The 20,724-nt window shown below is 31.1% G+C and overlaps 1 protein-coding gene across 2 annotated transcripts; it reads right to left on the bottom strand.

Annotated features, from left to right (window-relative positions):
- Positions 1–8,193: 8,193 nt before the first annotated feature.
- Positions 8,194–15,719, bottom strand: LOC133796608 (calcium-dependent lipid-binding protein). 2 transcript variants are annotated; one of them, XM_062234189.1, is made up of 12 exons: positions 15,375–15,719; positions 15,129–15,255; positions 13,546–13,647; positions 13,399–13,449; positions 12,494–12,614; positions 11,940–12,061; positions 11,682–11,780; positions 10,771–10,851; positions 10,603–10,688; positions 9,751–9,976; positions 9,053–9,217; positions 8,194–8,870 (listed from the first exon to the last, which is right to left on the bottom strand). In XM_062234189.1, exons 2-12 carry the CDS (start codon positions 15,231–15,233, stop codon positions 8,448–8,450), a joined length of 1,581 nt encoding a protein of 526 aa, XP_062090173.1. In that variant the 5' UTR covers positions 15,234–15,255; positions 15,375–15,719; the 3' UTR covers positions 8,194–8,447. The 2 variants fall into 2 exon arrangements, with proteins under 2 accessions (XP_062090173.1, XP_062090174.1); XM_062234190.1 differs by lacking the exons at positions 15,129–15,255; positions 15,375–15,719 and adding an exon at positions 13,770–13,930.
- Positions 15,720–20,724: the final 5,005 nt, after the last annotated feature.

Genomic DNA, 20,724 nt, shown 5'->3' with positions numbered 1-20,724 from the left:
TTAGAGAGGCACGGGCAAACTGAATTTCGGGACAAAAAAATATATAAATTAAAAATTAATTTCGAAATAACTGTTTTTTTTTAGTCACGGAAAGGGTAGGGTGACGGTGACTGTCAAAGTTGGTAGATGCTGAAGATCCAATCATATTGAGTTAGGGGACACGTGTTGATTATTTGCCCAACCGGTCATTTTTTGAATTTAACGGTACGGTGAGTTGTCTTGGCGACAATGTGAGAGAGAGTGTTGTCCACGGCGTTTTCGATGCGCGTGGGATATAAAGTGAAAGGAGCACGTTATTAAGCGAAGATTGCTGGTCCACACAGTAAGAGTAAGATAAGGACTTAAGAGATGATGACTTATCTAAACATTACCAATAAAAAAAAGTATATACTATAATTTAATGCTGCTACATGTATTAATTTATAAATTAAATAAGTAATCCTTACATCTATTAATGCAAAATATATCCAATCAATTAAAATCCACGATAAAATATTTATAAAACCACCAATAATTGCTCACTAAGAAGAGTCTCTCTCTAGCTCTTAATCTTTAATTACACTGTTTTGGAAAATTAAAAAGGTGAAAAATGCATCTTTTTAAGTAATGTTAGATAAATACAGTACAGAGAAACACTCGAATTTTAGGCTTTTTTTTAGTGTGGAAATATGCGTCACAGCTTGGGATTCTTATACTGAGTTTGTCATTTATATGTGTCTCTTGGCACATAGAACGTACGTTAGCTATAAACCAGAAGTGGTCAGATGCTTTTGATAGGGTTTGACTTGTTTGGGCTTTTCTAAATTCTGTGTGCTTTTTTATTTTATTTTTTTCTTTAATTTTTGACACAACCGTTTTGTCAACTTTCTTCTCATTCCATAAATTTTCTACCTCCAAGTGATAGTGTATCATATATGACATGTCCTGTACAAATCCAAAGGTAAAGCCTTTTTTTAACCAAAAGTAAAAGCCGTTTACTTTATTGTCAACATAATCCTCAAAAAACACTTTAAAGCCTTTCCCTTCTTTTAAGCAAAAATGCAAAATCCTTATTAAAGGGATTGACTTTTCAATGAAAAAGAACGTACTTGACTTTAATTTTGTATTGCGTTTAATTATTATTAAAAAAGAAAAAAACTTTGCTGTTTTAAACAAAATCTTTATACTCATCATATTTATAAAACCTGGGAGTCAAACAAAAAATGACTCATATGAGTGCATTGTAGTGTATGCCTCCAAAATATAAGAGCTTTAAGAAAAAACTTTTGTAAGTTCTAAACAATTACTAGTTTGAAGCAAAATATGTCATTCATTTCTTTGTAAGTTATAACTAATTGAAAGAGACTTTCTTCCTTTAATTGTTCAAAAATAAATAAAGAAAATTATTTTTTTTTCTAGAATTTGTTTAAATACATAGCTTTAAACAGTAATTATAATATTTAATTGAACAGAGACATAATAGAAACTGAATATTTTAACTTACAAAACTGTTAGATGTCTTAATAAGATAGTCTAACTTTGTTTTTGTTTTTTTATGAAATTAGAATGACGAAGAAAAGAAGGAATTAATGGTTGAGTAAATTGGAGAGGTTGACTTTTATGTAAGCTGGTAAAAGGAATCTGTCACTGGGTCTCCTGAGACTGGTTCTGTGAAAGTTGAAACTCCAACGTATTTTTTTTTTTTTAAATATATATTATTTTTGGCAATAAAAAATGGCTTAGGGTTTACGAAAAGTGCAGCAGAGGAAAAGAACAGAAAATAAAACAAAGAGCTAAAAGCCGAGGCTGAAGAAAACTGAGATCTCATGTGAGTCCCACGTATGACTTATCTTCTCTTCTCCATTTCAAGATTTTTTTTATTATTATATATAAATTTACACATTGTCCAAATACTATTCACAACCACATCCAAGCTAATGACTAATTATAAAATACTAATAACGATAAAAAAAAGACACCATTGAATTTTTATTATCAGTTAATTATAATGAATAATTATGAACTAAGGGATCTCCAACCGAATGCAAAACATCAAATTCAGTGCTAAAAAGATATAAAATCAAATTCAAATCAACTTTATTTATTCCACCATTTTGCTCTTAAGCTACAATACCTTATCAAATATGGTAGTGTACTGTAATAACGGTGTTGACGCGATTCTTCGCCAACAGGTAATTAAGAAAAGAAGATAAATGGATTAGTGTTTATGTTAAACCGAAATAGATGAATGATCTTGGAAATGAGATGGTGACACAAAATACGTTTTTTTAAGTGGTTCAAAGGTTGAAATCCTTCTACTCTACTAGTCAATATTATTGCTATATACTGGGTATTCTTTTACAGGGTATTTCTTACAATATAGAATCCAACCATTTATAACTCTCAGGGTCTCCATATTTATAGGAGAAGGCACCTGAGAGTTGGTGACCTTCTTACCTATCATGTCAACTTTGTGACATTCATAATTAATTCCTAAACCTGACACATAAGTGTGGTCAAATCAATAGTGTTAATGTTAAGTTTTAGCTCTTGCTGTTTGTTGTCAAAAATTATGCATTTTGTCTTGTCTAGCTTTCGATCTGTTTTATCTCAATATTATAAAGGGTTATCACTGTTTTGACAGGTTAGTTATTAGTTAAAATAATAATGGTCTTTTCCAGCTGGCAGTCCACGTGACAAGCTCTTGTTACTTGATTATGTTCCTTCTATATATAGATCATTATGCTAAACAGAGCAACTAACTCTTTGAGAAAAAACCCTAGATATTGTAGATCTTGTTTCTTGGACTTTTCTTTGTGGTGCAGAGATAAGTGTGGAGAAGAAGCTAGTGATCTACTTGGGCTTTTGAAGAGGAGCAGCTAAAGCTTGGTACAGACATTCACTGAAGGGAGTTCAGTCAATTCTTTGAAGGGAGTTCGAAGAAGGATCTCTGTCAAGTCTTTGCTGTAGATCGTATTTGGTTACTAATTGGTGTACATAGATTGATTTGATTGTGCAGTCAATCTATATTCTGTATTACTGTTTGTAAGTTGTATTTGTAAACTTTGTTTGAATGATTTCAGTTCTATAATAAATCTTCTTGAAAGATTACAAGTGTGTTTTATGTTCAATTGATAATTGAGTTCTTTGAGTATAAGGTTCTTTGATTACTGTAAATAATTTGAAATAATCATTAAAGTAGCACACCCACTATCAAATAGGTAAGGGGATAATGGTCCGCACGGCCCAACCCAGTCGTGGGTGTCTGAATACCCACGTTCCTGCTACGTGTCCGAGAAGTCAGGGGTATATTAGACACGTGATGTCTGATATATCCACGTTTACCTTGCGTGGTTGACTTCATAAAAGGTCACAGCCTCCAACTCTAGCTCGCACCACGAGCTGGATGCTTCCCTCGACCTGTGGCCTTCAGAATCCATACCCAGTCCTTAAGCAATCTTGGCGAACCCTTGGGTTACCTTGAGCTAAGGAGGTAGGATCTTATGATGGCAGCTCCGGTCTTGGGGATGTCCACGTGGTAGTCATGATTAGGCCGTATCTCAGCTCGTTAATCAGCCCGTGGGAAAATCAGGGCGTACAAACGGCAAAAACAAAAAGTAGAATTATTTTGTTTTTTATATCAGTATTTAATAATAAACATATATGTATATTATTTTATAAAATAATAAAATAATAAAGAATATATTTTTTGGTGTAATTTTTGATGTTGTGATTAAAATTGAAAAAAAATATAATACTAAGATGTTTTAGTTTTGATATTGGTGTAACAATTATATATGATGTTATGGGTTAGAGATAGCCTAACTAATGGATGGTAGGGTAAGACTAAGAAAAGATTGTTGTAGCCTGTAGTGTTTGTGTTCTTCCATTACCATGTAATGGTTTTGAAATAACCTGTTGTCTCAACTCTTTTATTTTATTTTAAATTTCTTCAGAAAATAAATCCATTTATCCATAACATATAATGGGGCTAGGAGGAGCCTATGTTTGATTGATGATAATAATCTGATTTTTGAAGATTGAAATGATTAGAATGAGTTATGCAACGTGGAATAATGGAGTTTGTGTTTAAGGCCCACGCTTGTCGGGCAGGTCAGATAACGCAATGGGATATTTCCATTACAATACACTTTACAATTTTTTTTTCTCTTTGCATATTAATATACCAGGATTTAAAATATCTAATTCTTTATAATATAGAGAAAAAACTGTTAAATATTTTTCTAATGGGTAATATAAAGTTATATTTATTTACCTAAATAAATAATATTTCTCTATATGTAGTGAAATACTATTCATCAAGTTATAAATATTTTATTATTTTTTATAAATTTTTGTATATATATCAGTGTGATATTATTATATTTAATTATTTTATTTTTTAAAATGAATAAAATATTTTTAAAAAACATAATATTTAAATGATGTAAAGAAAAAATAGGGAAGCTGATGTATAGTATAATGTAAAAGTTTGAGGTAAATTATAAAAAAAAATATGTTTTTGTGGTATATTTTATAATACACTTTCTCTATAATATTTAGCTAAAACACACAAAAACATATTCCATCAGCTCGTTTATACATATATTTATAATAGCTATGCACAAACTTCAATTAATTCATATCTACTTTTACATAACATTTACATATTCTTTATATAATATTTTAATATTATTATTTTTCTTTAGAAGCTTTCTCTCTCCTATTTAGTATATATATTTATTATTTCTTCTTTCTTTTCAATTATTTTATTTTACTTTAATTAATAAAATATATTTAAAGATAATATTTAAATGATATAGAGAAATATATAGAGAAGTTGATGTATGGTAAAATAGAAAAATGTGTGTTTTGGGGATGTATTTTAAATGATGGAGTAGAGCATCCATTGGAAGTGCTCTTACTCATCTTAGATTAAAACTTCATATTCTTTTTCTTTGCCAATTATAAATCTTCATTGATATTGAAGTTGGATTTGCTACTTTAATAACAAATTTAGATTACTTGTGGTTAATAAAAAAAACTTAATCACTATAAACGTACTTCAAATTCTTAACTCAAGAAAGATTATCATAGATCTGAAAACATACAAAAAAAAATTATTAAGAATACTTATACAATCTTTCATAATGTAACATTTTAGATTGTACAACAAAATCAAGAATTAGTAAAGAACAATGAAAGAGCAATTCTAAAATAGCAAGTTTGGACAAAATACTCTATTTGAACTATTTTTAATGACCTGACTGAAATCTCTTTAATTACTATCTGATCCAAACTTTTGCTTCCTCTCTGATCTTGAAAACCCAGCCAGATTTCCTAAGCTTCTTCTTCAACATTTTTCTCTTGTGCCTGCAACAATAAGGCTAAAATCAAGAACTGAAATCTAGGGTTTTCTATCAGAGTTAGTTTGATTTGATCAACTCAATATATTATTTATAGTAAGTATATCAAGACCAAATCACATCACACAGTCACGTGTGAACTTACCAGCTGGAGAAAACAAAACCTGTTAAACAAAAACTAATTATCTCATCAATTTAACAATATAACTCATAATATCGAGATAAAACAAACCTCAACACAGACAGAACAATATACATATTTTTTACCAAACAATAGTAGGATCTAAAATAGACATTAAGAGATATCATTTAGTTCAACTGGTTATGTGTGTGAGTGTGGGAAAGAGAAAAAATCAAATACTTATTATATTAAAATAAACTCAAATTTTTAGCTTAATTTCATCATAACTTATTATTAAAAATATGTAAATGAACTCATCTTTCTCTTTTAATCATTTTTTCTGTAAGATTTCTTTTAATCATTTAAATTTACTATTCATTTTATTTATAAAAATGTGGAAAATTCCTTAATTATTTAAAAGCAATTTGTTATGATTGATTGATCATTAATACTTTAACTTTCTTATTATTGAAGATTCAAGAAGTATGATGGCTTAAAAAATTTAATCCGCAAATTTTGATTGACTGCATATAATTTAGGTTTCTTTTTTATTTAGATTTTTGAAGAAAATTGTCGAGAAAGTACTTAGAAAGAAATGCATATTCTTAATATATTTTTTTTCCGAATTCATTTTTTTATGAATTATATTAAATTAATATTTTTTTTAATTACATAATTTTTTTTTGTTTGAGTGTAAATTAGAGATATTAAAAATATTATAAACGATTCACAATTTTTTTATGTATAAAATATTATTTTTCTTAGTATTAATTTTCTTACTAAATATTCCTTTGGTAAAATCAAAATTCCAAATAAAGCCCTATGTGCTGTTGAAATATAATATATACATATGTATATATTTAAAAAAAAATTGGAATCTTCGATTGCTATAGTCTATGTTATGACACTTCTGTTAAAGAATGTACAACAACTTTTTTTTTTTTAATTCTCCCGGCATCTTATTCTTAAGCTAGGCTATCAGCTGAGTTTTGGCACTATACATATAGAGGCAACAATATAAATATATATATATATATTTATATCCAATCAATCGATCTTAAATGTCAAACAAGTTATATATGAAATCGTTGTCAGTCCAATACATTATATATACATAAATAAAATTAATAGTCGTACTATTCTCTTATGGAATAATCTTTTATATTATTGTTTAGAAGCTTTAAAACAGTAACGTCCACATGGTAGTTTGGGGGTAAAACGTAGCTTATTCCTCAATTTTTATTTTTATTTTAAAAAAAGAAATATAATTTATAAGTTTGAAAAATTAAAATAAATAATAGTCTCCTAAAACATTAAAATGCCACTAGTATCTAATAATAATAATTCCTGATTTCGTCGTAACATCCAAGCATCACAATAAATAATAGTCTCCTAAAACATTAAAATGCCACTAGTATCTAATAATAATAATTCCTGATTTCGTCGTAACATCCAAGCATCACAATATTCTATGTTATGCAAGATAATCAGAGATATGTGCCATATGTCTCAATTCTGATAGCTTGTTCTTGAAGAACAAAAAATATGCATATAATTGGTGTATAATAAGTTATGACCATTAATGATTTTTGGTATAAAACGTTGGTGCTCGATTAGAATAAGGCCAAAGACATGTGAATTATTTGGAACTATTAGAATATTTGACATGTACATTTTGTCCATATTAGCATTATGGTCGACTCCCGGTAAATGTGTTACAGATTTATGCCGACTAACTCTAACAATAATTACAAAAACAAAGAAACGTTTTTTTGTTTTCTCTTGAGAGTAAAATAACAAATAAGCTTCATTTTCAAAAAGATCATAATTGTCTCTGGTTGAATGCGCTTGACTGTTTTCTATGGTTTTTTTTTATGAGTATTAAAAGTTACAAACTAATACACACCAAAGATTCTTTGTTACTTATTAAAAAATTTCTTATTGCAAGGTGCTTTCAAAGTGATAGTCAATTGTTAGATTTTGTCTTAGTACGATATATGTGTCAGCATTTAAATTTACAAAATGCTTCATACACATGCTGTCATTGAAAAAAAAAACTACTCAAGGAAAAAGGATATCTGGAAAATAAATAAGATAAATGATGCAGCCTATCAGTGACAAAGGAGAAAATCCTCAAATGGGAGAAGCTCTTTCAAAATATATGATAATGTGTCAATTACATTTATAGCATCACAATAGAAACCAAGTAAAAATAAATAATCAACTACCCTAACCAATTGTACAATATTCATAACTATTCTCCAACATGAATGATATTGTAAGCTCAAGGTATGGCCTATCGGATGTACCGCACCGACCATTTGACCATTGATTTGGATGTCTCATTAGCCATTAGTAGAAGTCCCTTGACTCACTTTCATTCCGTATAAAGAATCTCCATTGACTGTATGTTTATGATAGTCCAAATTTAAGAAACGTGTCTCACTTAAAGTTTACATAAAATACTGTTTGAATATCAATATTTTCTAACCATTTCGATCGATAAATGTAATGTCAAATCATTTTCAATAAATTTGAGGGGTTATTATTTTATTTTTCTGAAAAACATTTAATAATTTCTAATAGCAGCCATTAAATATTGGAAAGGTATAATAGTGAAGTAAGGACTAAGGAACAAAATTAAACAGGACTGCAGTGTGGTGGGAGAGTCGCTATTGTTCAGTCATTTAATTTGGATTTCAAATCCAAAAATGCCAACAAAAAGTATAGTAGAAAGAGCTATTTTTACAGCTTATGAAGTTTTATTACACAATTCATTTCAGCAGACATACACAACAAAACAGAATGATACATCTGAAACAAAGTTGGTGCACTGTAACTACCTCATATCCATGACATTCCAAATTGGCAAGAAAGTGTAAAATTCTATAAACATAAAAACAAGCTTAAAATTGAATTCCATCTGATATTTAAACAAGACAAACCACAACGATTCATGAGCACATTCCAGCAGCAGCTGTCTAGTCCTTTCTTGGTTTTACACCGCCATTCTCTTGGATGCTGTTCACGGGAGTTGTGGAGCCACTTCTCCTAGAGTTGCTGGATTGTCCTGTAATGGTCCTGCCCATGAACTTCCCTGCTTTGCTAAGGCCACTCCCCACAGCTCCAAGCCCACTCCCAACCATTCCGACACCAGTACCAATGCCACTTCCCACAAGCCCAACTCCAGTGCCAATGCCACTTCCAACAAGCCCAACTCCGGTGCCAATGCCAGCACCCACCATCCCGACACCAGAACCAACCAGTGATGCCGCTCCATCAAGAGCATCCATTGTGCTTCCTATAACTCCTTCTGCTTTAAGTTTCTTTCTTTCTTCCAAGATTCTTTTCTCTTCCTCCAGTGCAGCCAGTTGCTCATCCTTGTCGAATTCATGGTACAAAACCTGGGGAGAAAATCCAATTCAATCAAAAGCAGAGAAATAGTGTATAATATGTAATTTGATGAGGTAAGAAAATCCACCTGAAAACAGAATTAAGAACGTGTGATATAGCTAAGTGTTTTATCGAAAGCCACTGAGATAAAGTGATGCCAAATAATAAAATAGAAATTAGTTTAAAACTCAACCTTAATTGTAACAGTTCCTCTGTCCTTCTTGTCTTTTACTTTCTGAGTGTCGAGTGATGGCAGCAATCTCAGATCAAACTCTTTCAAAGTTTCTGCTTCCAGCTCAATCAAAGGTATTTTTGCTATTCCTAAGCACTTATCTTGCCCAATATCCTGATCAAAAACCTGTGTGGACAAGGAGTAACTTTATTGAGACAACAATGTAAAAGCCAGTTTTTAAAACAGTTTAGAAACCATAACAGATAATACATTGCTTGTGCGCTCAATCTGTGTTTGTATTGTGCATTACATTACTTTTACCAAATCTTGAAATCGAATCTTGTCATTTCCTCAAACGCCCCCTTAATCATTCTCACGGTTTTAGCTCAGGAGGAAAATAAATGAAATTTCTTGGCTTGGAGTAAAATATGTAATCTCTTATTGGGAAAGATACAAACTGTACCTACAATAATCCAAGCCAAGTATTTTAGAATGGGCAATTTCTTTTTATAAAAAAAACCCCTCAATAATTTTTCAGGTTTGCCTCCTATAAATGACAGATGCACTCTCTTTCACACCAGTTCTCTAAGATGAACGATAATTTGACACTACAAATAGCTATGAGTAAGCATGTTCGGAAGGGATGCATTTAGAAAACAGAAGGGTAGAACAGTGTGAATTAAGGATGAGAAAGAACACAAGTACTAATAATATATAACCTCAACAATAAGTGCCTGAGTCTCCTTGTCTTCTGCAATCATCTCGAATGTTTGATTCCAAACAGGATTCAAGTTGTTTTCAACAACCTTTGTTTTAACCTTAAACAGAGGCCGTATATACACGACCACATATGGATCAGATTTTCCGATCATTTCCATGTTTTTCAAACTATTAGCTTTTACTACTGTCAAGCTAAGTTTTCCCTGCGGTTTAAGCTCCAAATCACTGCATAAAGCAACAGACACGTTGCATTGATTAGAAAAAACCGTAAATATATAATCATGCACAAATAGGTCAAACCAAAAGACATTAAACGTGCATATATATAATGCAAACATGATAACATACGATTATACGCTGAATTTACAAATGTACGTCAAGGGTTCTTTGAAAATAAATTATTCATGCAATTGATTTTGTTTTTACTACAAGTAACTCAATGTAAAAATTAAGAGCATGACCCCTTTTTTTAAGGGGGAAAAAAGAAAAAAAAACAGGTAAATTCTATTAATATAAATAAATAAACAAAAATAAGATAGGGTATCCTCCAAACAAAGAAACAATACAAAAAAAATTTCCAACCAAGAACAGTAAATAAAGAGAAAACAAAAACACCTGGTCTATTTCTGTAGTAGTTACTAATGTTTCCTTTGTGTTTGTAATCTAGGTATTTTTTTTACATCTATGTGAAAGTATGGAATTCCACTTTTTATCTATATTATTCATTTAAGATATATTATATTAACTAAGAAATAAATATATGTTGGGCCATATGGTTGGAAAGGACTAGAAGGATTATTTTAAAAAGTCGAGGATAATGAGATAAAATAAGATATTGAGTACATGACTACCTTGTATCAACAGGAAGACCACCAATCGGAACTACAATCCTGTGGGGCCACTGGAGCATATCAGTGACAATTGTTTTGACAGTATCCTGACAAATTTGTGGATGACAAATGAGTCTTAGAAGCACTGATAAATGAATCAGAATATATGGAAGTTTATAAGATACTTACATCAATCATATCTGAAATTCCAGGAAGGGCCGTTAAACTTCCACCAACAGCCTTCAGAGTATAATCAATTATAGGCTTTGGCTGATGAATGTATAAATAAATTAGTGTCACTTTTAAAAATACTGCTCACCTGAACTTGTATCATCTAATTAAAAGCAGACTAGGAAGGGTAAGCAAATCTTCAATAACTACTTAAAGGACAACTCATACTTTTTCATCCATTCCATCATTCAGTTATGGTAAAATAGTATAGCCAATGCACGTCAATTAAAATACATTTTTTCAATCTAGTGTCAACAATGAGTCTAAATTGTAATATTCTCACAAAACTTTCAAAGAAATACCAAGTTAATGCAACAAATATATCAAGCATATTAATACAATAAATAATCTTCCAATGATCCCATGCAAAAAATTAATAACATTCAAAACTATTCATGTGCTCAAAACTGTTCATCAATATGCATGTAATTAAATCCTTAAATAAGACAATCAGAGAATTTTTATTTTATTTTATAAGAAACAAGAACTATTTTATATAAATATAGAGAGAGCCAAAAAGTGATGAGGTATCATCATAAAGAAGAAAAAGAAAGCCAGAGAATATGATAATTATATATGCAAAGAAAACATTAAAGGTAAAAAAAAAAACAAAATAATGAATTATGACTGTGATGGGGAACAAAATTTACTTCAATGTTTATGGCATTCATTGTTGCACAATGTGTGACAATTTAACTAAGTAAAGCATCTAAGAAAGATTGCAAAATTAATGAATTAAAAACATAGAGCACAAACCATGATCATGGGAAAGCATCTAAGAGAGAAGGAAATAAGCTAGGGAGAGAGAGAGGTTTGAGATCCTTAGAGATATGCAAACAGGGAAGAAGCTCAAAATTTAAAAGATATACCTCAGAGAGCAGGGCAACAACGACAGCAGAAATGCAAGGAATCTCTTCAGTAAGTTGGAAGATGACCCTAATAACAGTAAAAACTTGAAGATCCTTCAACTGCAACAAATGTTATTGCAAAATATTTAATTCACTAGTAGTTAAGATCTTATTTCCCAGGGAAGAGTCATGGATGCTAAAAACAACCATTTCAAACAGAAAAGAAATTTCTCTAAGGTATAAAGTTTGATTGAATTAAAAAACAATTGATGCAATGACCTGAATTGGAATTGAAGCAACCTTTGCCGCTTCTACACCTAATATGATGCTTGGATCACCACCCCACTTGAAATCAATATCCATTATGATCTGACCTTTTTTAAGACTCTGGACACGAATACCTACAGTGGTTGTTTGTACAAAAACAAATGCTTTAAAAAAAAATTATGGAGTAACATGAAAAAGTGAATACAGCGGATCAGGACATCTATAATCACAATAAGGCAAAATTAAAATAGATAGCTCTGCGATAATGAAAAAATTCTTGAGAAGCTTGAAATTAGGAGGAAACAGAAACAGTATCTTCTTGTTAAAGAGTTAGTTGTGCCAAAGGATATATCAATTGTCAACAATAATCCAATAAGATATAATAAATCAGCAGAAGTATGAATATTTTTATTAAAACTCAAACTCAAATCAAATTAAAATCCTTAATCAGTTTGAGCAGGAAGCTTTAGCATAATTGATACTTGCAGTCAGAACAAGTAGGTTAGGGAGAGAGAGAGAGAGAGAGAGAGAGAGAGAGAATAGTGGAACTAGTTATGGATTTACACCTTCAATTTTGGGTGCTACACGACCCAGAGACAATTTGGTAAACTTTAATGAAGTAATTCCTGCAGGTCGGTATTCTTCCAATAATGGTTCAACAGATTCTTTAATCACCATTTCTCCTGCCTGAAAATAAATAGTACGTTAGTATCAAACACTGAAGTTTACCTAAGCTTCCTAGTTTTTTTATTTCATCTTATCATTAAATTTAAGCCTCCTAACTCCCCTTTCTTTTCAGTTTCCTTTAGTTTATATTATTCAATTAGAAGAATAAAATTTACATCGCATGATCAAGTGCCATATGGTTCATATCTTATGCATTCTTTTTAACATACAACCAAAAGTATGTACAAGAAAAATACAAAGGGCAACAAGTAGATTTTCTACACAGCAAAAAATTAATCGTGACATCTAATCCACTTAAAGAAAGGTTAACTGCATGCACAAACTTGCAGTATGTAATACTACAACCATATTCTCCGGAAAATCTTTCCATGTAAGAATATAATTTTCCTTCACTGTGTAACAAGTAGATCTCATCATCACCTAATACAAAATGTGCATATATTTATAGGATTTCTTTTGACTTATTTAAAAACAATTATTTACAATGTGCCTCCACTCCCAAAAGTAGTAGTCTTTCGCTGCATTGCATGTCCCATATCACCAAAAAAAAAACCCAAAAAAGCCTTATGAGCTACTTGTCCAAAACTTAGCATAAATTCCATATGCTAAGAAACAGAACAATCTATACAAGTATAGATAACACAAATCTCGTCAAAAAAAAACTGCAGTAAACTACTAGACAGAAAAAGGAAATACAAGCAACTTTTTCCCTGAAGAGATAGATAAAAAAAACATTGCATTCAATAGTATATATTGTAGATAGAGGATGAGAAAAAAGTCTTACATCTGCAATATATGGCCACAATTTGCTTAGTTGCTTGTTCAGCCATTTCACCTGAGACAGCCAACCAATTTCGAACCATCAAACAATGAAAATTACATTAAATTAAAAAATTTAATAATCAAAAGTGAGAAATAAAGAGAAACCAACTTGTTCAAAGACAGGGAAAGATATCCATTCGGGAAAATTGTCCCCACAGATTTTCTTCAAATCCTCTCTGCTGAGGGACCCAAGGAGTTTAATATCAACAGCCTGCAAAGCAATAATGATTACAAAATATTCAGAAGGGGAAAATTATATATAATATATAAATATACATATACATTTTCAATATTTAATGTAAAGCAAAGCAATTACAAAAATATTGGCAACACCTAAATTACTCTTGTGCGTGGATCATCACTAATGAGAACTTCATAATTGCGTCCAACCCTAGAACCAAAACTTCCCTCACGAACAATCTTATATGATTCAATCTAGCTCAAGAACCAAACTCCAATCACCAATTTATGGATTTAGTGCACCACTTGGGTTCTTATCCCTCCCTCCCCCTCTCCACCCCCCACCCCCCCCCCCCCCCCCCCCCAAAAAAAAAAGAAAGAAAAAAAGAGGATTGAGTGTTAATAAATCATAGCCAATATTTAAGGAGTGAGTAATTTTAGTTGAGATAATGACCATGGAAGCCCTTAAAGAAATGTTATAGAAATTGTCATATCAACTATATAACAGAACCGTCAACTAACTCCCATTTTGATAGCTGCATATATTTCCAGAATACATACAACCAGAAATATACTTGGTTTGCCATGCAGACTGCAGATATCATTTAATGTTCAATTGAGCATATGAACTTTTTTATAATAGTTTACTTTGTGTTGATGTGCTTCAAATGACTAATATTGCCAATCGAGAAAATAAAATTGTTCAAAGATTAGGGATTTGCATACACAGATAGTACAAAGTCCAGGAAGTGGATCTATTAGAAAGGTTTCGTGCTGTTCTAAGCCATAATTTGCTCCTTAACTTGATATCAGAAACTTCCTTTAGGTGGAAAAATTGTGAAAAACTGCCCCATTTCTCACATAGCCCAAAAGAGCTGCTTTTAGCAAGCAAAGAAGAATAAAGAATCTTGGATGTGAGGAATCGAATTCTCTCAATAAAAGTTGAATAAAATCAACAAATTTCAAGTAAGAAGCCCCGGATAATAAATAGTAATATTATTTTTCCAGCATCCCCTCACTCATTTCCCACTAAAGGTCCACACCAGATTGTGTAGCTCCTAATACCTATACTCTCCAGTTTGAACCTTCATCCTGAAGGTAATTATATTTCGTGGAACCTTTGCAGGTGAAGAAACATTATTCCAGTAAGCATCCATATTTATTCAGACTATAATAATAACGGGTGCTATCATACTGCTTCATGAAAACTTTAAAAAAAAAAAATTGCATTCGCATTTCCTCTCAAGAAATTCTCATTTTTCTTTAAAAAAAAATGAGTGAAAAATCAAGCCACCCCCAACCCAACACAGCCCTAAAAAAAGACCTTACTCCAAATTTCACATAGTTCAAGGTAAAATAGAAGACTCAAAGCTTCATTGCATTCCTATCATGGAACTTGAAATTCTAACATGGAGAATCAATTGAATTAAAAAAAAAAAGAAGAAGAAGAAGCAACTGTAGACACTACTTCTTATTCGAAAATCAATCCAAAAAAAGAAATTCCGCGCGTACCTTAGCAATTCGCTTGGTGCTGCGTTGCCTCATCATGTGACGCCATCCAGCCATTAACCCAATCCCCAAGATCATCCCCATAAAAATCCCCGAAATCAAACCCATTTTCTCAGATTCCAAACGCAACCTTCGCCCAAGCCAAAACAAAACCAATTAAAATAAAATTCAAAACAATAATAAAAAATTTAAAAAAAATCACATTCAAATCAACGATGAAATCGAGTAAAGGAGAGAGAGGGAAGTTACCAGTGAGAAAGAGAGTAAATTAGGGATCAGAGAAAACACTGAACCAATGAATGAGATATAAAGACGAAAAAGAGGAATAGCATTTATGAATGATTCGTTTCCTCCATTCTTGTTTTCTCCCTCTGTCTCTCTCTCTCTTTAATAAGTGGGAGATAGTTCGTTTCTTTTTTAATAATCGGCGTTTCTGGCTTAAAAGGTCCCTCTCAAAGCGGTGTCGTATTGATTGTCCCTCTCAGACGACTTCCTCCTCCCTCGTCCTCCTCCTTATGATTTTTTTTTTTTTTGGTTTCGATTCGACACAAAACTGAAGCATTCAAGATGAGTAGGCCAGGCCAGGCGAGAGCCTCTATGCCTTAATCACATTCTCTTTATTATTATTATTATTATTATCTTTTCAAAAAGATAATAATAATAATAATAAATTGGATTTTGGCTTTATGCTTTCTTGTCATGACCGTTTGGACCGTTTATTGCCTAGGTGTAAAAATTAAATAAAATGATTAATTTTTCAAGTGGTGGTAGTAATATCTTACCCAAATATTTTCATATATACGGGTCAAAACTCAAAAAGTCAATACCCTTGACTCTACATCTCTACCCTTTACGTGGATCTTTTCATTTTTTTTGTCGGCCATCTTTTTTTCCATTTTGAAAATAAAAATCTATTAAAAAAAGTAAGGCCTTCGTTTCATGAATTATACTCAAGCTTCCATAAGATTATACCCTGTTATTTATTTATGAATAATTTATTAAAAAATATATTTATTAATTTAATGAGAGATTTACTTATATATATGTTTACCATGTATAACTACTTAAAAGTCATAATATTATAGTATACAATATATAAATATATATTTATAGCATGCTGGAAAAAGATTAATACGTGGTTGAGTTCATACAACGAAAAAACAAGCAACGTTTATAATCATAATATCTGCCAAAGAGCTTGATTCAAAGAAAAAAAAGGTTTTTGAGGTTGTCATTAATATTGTGAATTTTACATGCTAATTTGTATTTGATGAATTATTAATTATATTTACATTGGTTTTTGAAGAAAACATTATTTTATGTATTTAGCCAGATTATTGATGTAGTGTATCGATACGAATCGAGATCGGAGATTTTTTATTTTTCATTTTTTGAACAAGATTACTAATTTATTAAATATTCATTTTTTAAAATTTTATTGTGTAATAGATTATCATCAATTATGCAATTAGTGTTGTAAGCCTGTAATAGTCCATTTAAATAAATAAATGCCGATTATGCGCTCATTTTAAGTACTATAGTAGTTACTTATTTTTTTATATAATTAATTGTTATTTTTTTTTATTATTATTTATATAACACTGGTCATTGGATTGGACATTACTTAGTTTTTAAAATATTATAAGCTATGATCACAGTGATGCAATGGAAATAAGGTGGGTTTTAGATAATTATAAATAATTCGAATTACATGGACAAAATTGAACTTTGTGCCGAGTTTTAGATAATTTGAGAGAGAGACATTATATTCCACGTTACGCACAATGTCCATGTTGATGTGGTTAAGAATTTAATTATACTAATGTTCATTTCTCTTAGATTTATATAGTATATATATAGTATATATTTTTTAAAAATATGAAGTACAAATATACGTAAGTAGTATAATTTCCATTTGAAATTCCGTTTTTTATGATTACCCAGTTAATTATTCAAATTAAATAATCCTGCCATCAGTGTTACCTGCTCAATCAGTATCACTAAAACGTACTAGATTAGGGTTAATTTCTTTTGAATACCAAATACCATAATCAACAGTCCCATGAACATATCGAATGATTCTTTTGACAACTGCAACATGAGACTCCATGGGATTTCCTTGGTACCTGGCACACACACCAACACTATAACTCAAATCAGGTCGACTAGCAGTGAGATAAAGAAGACTACCACTCATGCTCCTATACAGTGTAGGATCAACTTTGACACCATTTTCATATTTGGATAGATTCACAGTCGTTCCCATTGGTGTTTTGGCAATCTTTGAACTTTCAAGTCCAAACTTTTTCACCAAGTTCTTAGCATATTTGCTTTGTGAAATAAATGCGCCTTCATCTAACTGCTTGACTTGCAAACCTAAGAAATATGTCAATTCTCCCACCATGCTCATTTCAAACTCCTCTTTCATTTGTTTCACAAATGTCTGCACCTCATTGTCAGAAGTAGAACCAAACACAATATCATCAACATAAATCTTAGCAATAATTATGTTAGATTTAATATTTTTGATAAATAAAGTTTTATCTACTCCACCCCTTTTGTATCCATGAGAAACAAGAAATTGAGTGAGTCTCTCATACCAAGCCGAAGGGGCTTGCTTCAAACCATAAAGGGCTTTCTCCAATTTGTAAACATGATCAGGTGCATGGGGATCTTCAAACCCTTTGGATTGTTCAACATATACCTCTTCATTCAAGATCCCATTGAGAAATGCGGATTTGACATCCATTTGGAACAACCTGAAACCAATCAAACAAGCAATAGACAATAATAATCTAATTGATTCAAGTCTTGCAACAGGTGCAAATGTTTCATCAAAGTCTATTCCTTCCACTTGTGTGTACCATTGTGCCACTAATCTTGCTTTATTTCGCACAATTGTACCAAATTCATCAGATTTATTATTGAAAATCCATTTTGTGCCAATTATATTAGTATGCAACGGTCTTGGCACAAGAATCCACACTTTGTTTCTAAAAAATTGTTCAAATTCCTCCTGCATAGCTTTAATCCAATTTTCATTAGCTAAAGCTTCTTTCACATTTTTAGGCTCAAGTAAGGATAAGAAACAAACAAATTGAACAACATTACTAAATCTTCTTCTTGTGACCATACTGTCTTTTGGATTTCCAAGAATTAAATCTGCTGGATGATTTAATTTAACTCTGGTTGATGGCTTTTTTTGGACTTCATCCGAAATAATATCTAGAAATTTCTTTTCTGTCTGTCCAGAATTTGTTTCATCGGATTCGTGCTCTGTTGGAACAGATGGTCCATACGTTGTAACAGTAGTATCACTGACAAAAGCTTTTTTGTGTTTTTCAGTAGGTTCATCAACAAACCTATCAATTTCTTCCTCAGTAGAAAACTCAGAAAAATCCCTGGAATCATCAATAACAACGTTAGCCGACTCCATTACAGTTTGAGTTCTCATGTTATACACACGATAAGCCCTACTGTTAGTGGAGTATCCAATAAACACACCTTCATCACTCTTAGCATCAAATTTACCAAGATTTTCTCTATCTCTCAAAAGGTAACAAACACATCCAAAAATATGAAAGTAAGCCACACTTGGTTTCTTACCTTTCCAAATTTCATAAGATGTTTTAGATGTACCTGGACGGAGAAAAACACGATTTATGATATAGCAAGCAGTGTTAATTGCTTCTGCCCATAACCGTTTGGTCAATTTTTTGCTATTTAGCATCACTCTAGCCATTTCTTGAAGAGTTCGGTTTTTCCTTTCTACAACTCCATACTGTTGAGGAGTTTTTTGGAGCAGAAAACTCATGAGAGATACCTGCAGACTTACAAAAATCATCATAGACTGAATTCTCAAATTCTTTACCATGATCACTTCTTATACGAACAATTTTTCCAATGTTGCAATCTTTTTCAACTTTTAATTTCAAGCAAAGAGTTTTAAAGGCATCAAAAGTGTCAGATTTTTCTTTCAAGAAATCCACCAAAGTATATCTAGAAAAATCATTGATGGGCCCAAAACGAGTATGTTTTAAATATTTATACTCGCAAGCGCACGAAAATTGCATATCTATATTAGGCTCCTTTTCATTTTGAGTAAATATACAAATTTGTTCATTTATGGGCTCTTGAGATATAATTATATATTTTTCATTTTCCTCATAAGCCTCAAAAATTATTTCATCCAACTTTTTGGTTTTATTAGGGGGTTGGATACATATTACAAGTTCTTCAACAACTTCATTTTCCTTTTCATTTTCAATTTGACTATTTGGATTGGGAATGGGTCGGTTGGGGTAAACTTGTTTTTCCGACTCTATAACAGTTGCAAGTTGTCCTACTATTATTTTAATTTTTGAGATTGACTGAGACTGGGCTAGTAAGATTTGGTAGGTTGATTGCATGAACTGTTGTAGGGTATCCTCTAAAGATGGGCTCGTTTCTTGTTCAATGGGATATGATAGGTCGGATTGGGCATGACTTGGATTAGGCATGACTTGGATTAGGCATGTTGAATTCATGCCCTTGATTCATTTGAGATTGGATATGACTCCATGAAAAATTTGGATTATAGGTGGGGGTAAAATGGATATCAAAGGATTCATGCATATCATACATATCATTAGTTTCTCCATAATTTAAATTTGATTGCTCATAATAGTTGTACTCAAAATTCCAACTATAATTAAAATGATCCATATGGTAAAAACTAAATGACAAACTATTTTTTTTTTTTAAGATGATAATTAAGGGAAAAAATAAATAAAATTAAGAGAACAAAACAATATTAAGATATTAAACAATTATATGATAATATGATAAAAGACAAAGAAAACTAAGATAAAATTAAGTAAGATTATCAAAAATTAGGCAAGAGTAGGGAGGCATAGCATGCCATCAACTATAACAAAATTAAGGTAAAAATTAGGAGGCACAAGTGCCATCAACTAAAACATAAGATAGAAGACTAGGAGGCAAAATTGCCATCAACTAGTAACAAAAAATAAAATAAAAATAACAACAAGATAAATTACAACAAAATTATAACAAAATTAGGAGGCACAAGTACCATCAACTATAAAAATTAAAACGATAGATAGGAGGCACAAGTACCGTCAACTATAAAAATTAAAATGATAGAAAAATTAGGAGGTACAGGTGCCGTCAACTAAAAAAAATGCAATAAATATAAATAAATAAGTAAGCTTTTTTAGGGGTGGTAGAACCGTCCCAAATTTTCTTTTTATCTTTTTTTTTAGATTTTATATAAATATATTTTTTTTTAGTTTTTTTTTAGTGCAAAAATTAAAATAACTAGTAGAAGAATTTACTAACCTTGAGATAAATTTCGCTTATTTTCTCTTGCAACTCCCCGGCAACGGCGTCAAAAACTTGATGGACCCAAAACTGGTATGTTTTAAATATTTATACTCGCAAGCGCACCAATCGTATTTATAGAATAGTGTTTGTGTAAGCACGAGATCGAACCCAAGGGAGTTGTCTAAAATCGAAAAGAAAACCATTTTAAATCAAAATTAATAAATTATAACCTAGCTCCAAAGATTGATGAGAGTTTTGTATAATGAAAATAAAA

This window comes from Humulus lupulus, chromosome 8, assembly GCF_963169125.1.
Source record: "Humulus lupulus chromosome 8, drHumLupu1.1, whole genome shotgun sequence".
Lineage (NCBI taxonomy): Eukaryota > Viridiplantae > Streptophyta > Magnoliopsida > Rosales > Cannabaceae > Humulus > Humulus lupulus.
This window is presented reverse-complemented; position numbering and strand designations above follow the sequence as displayed.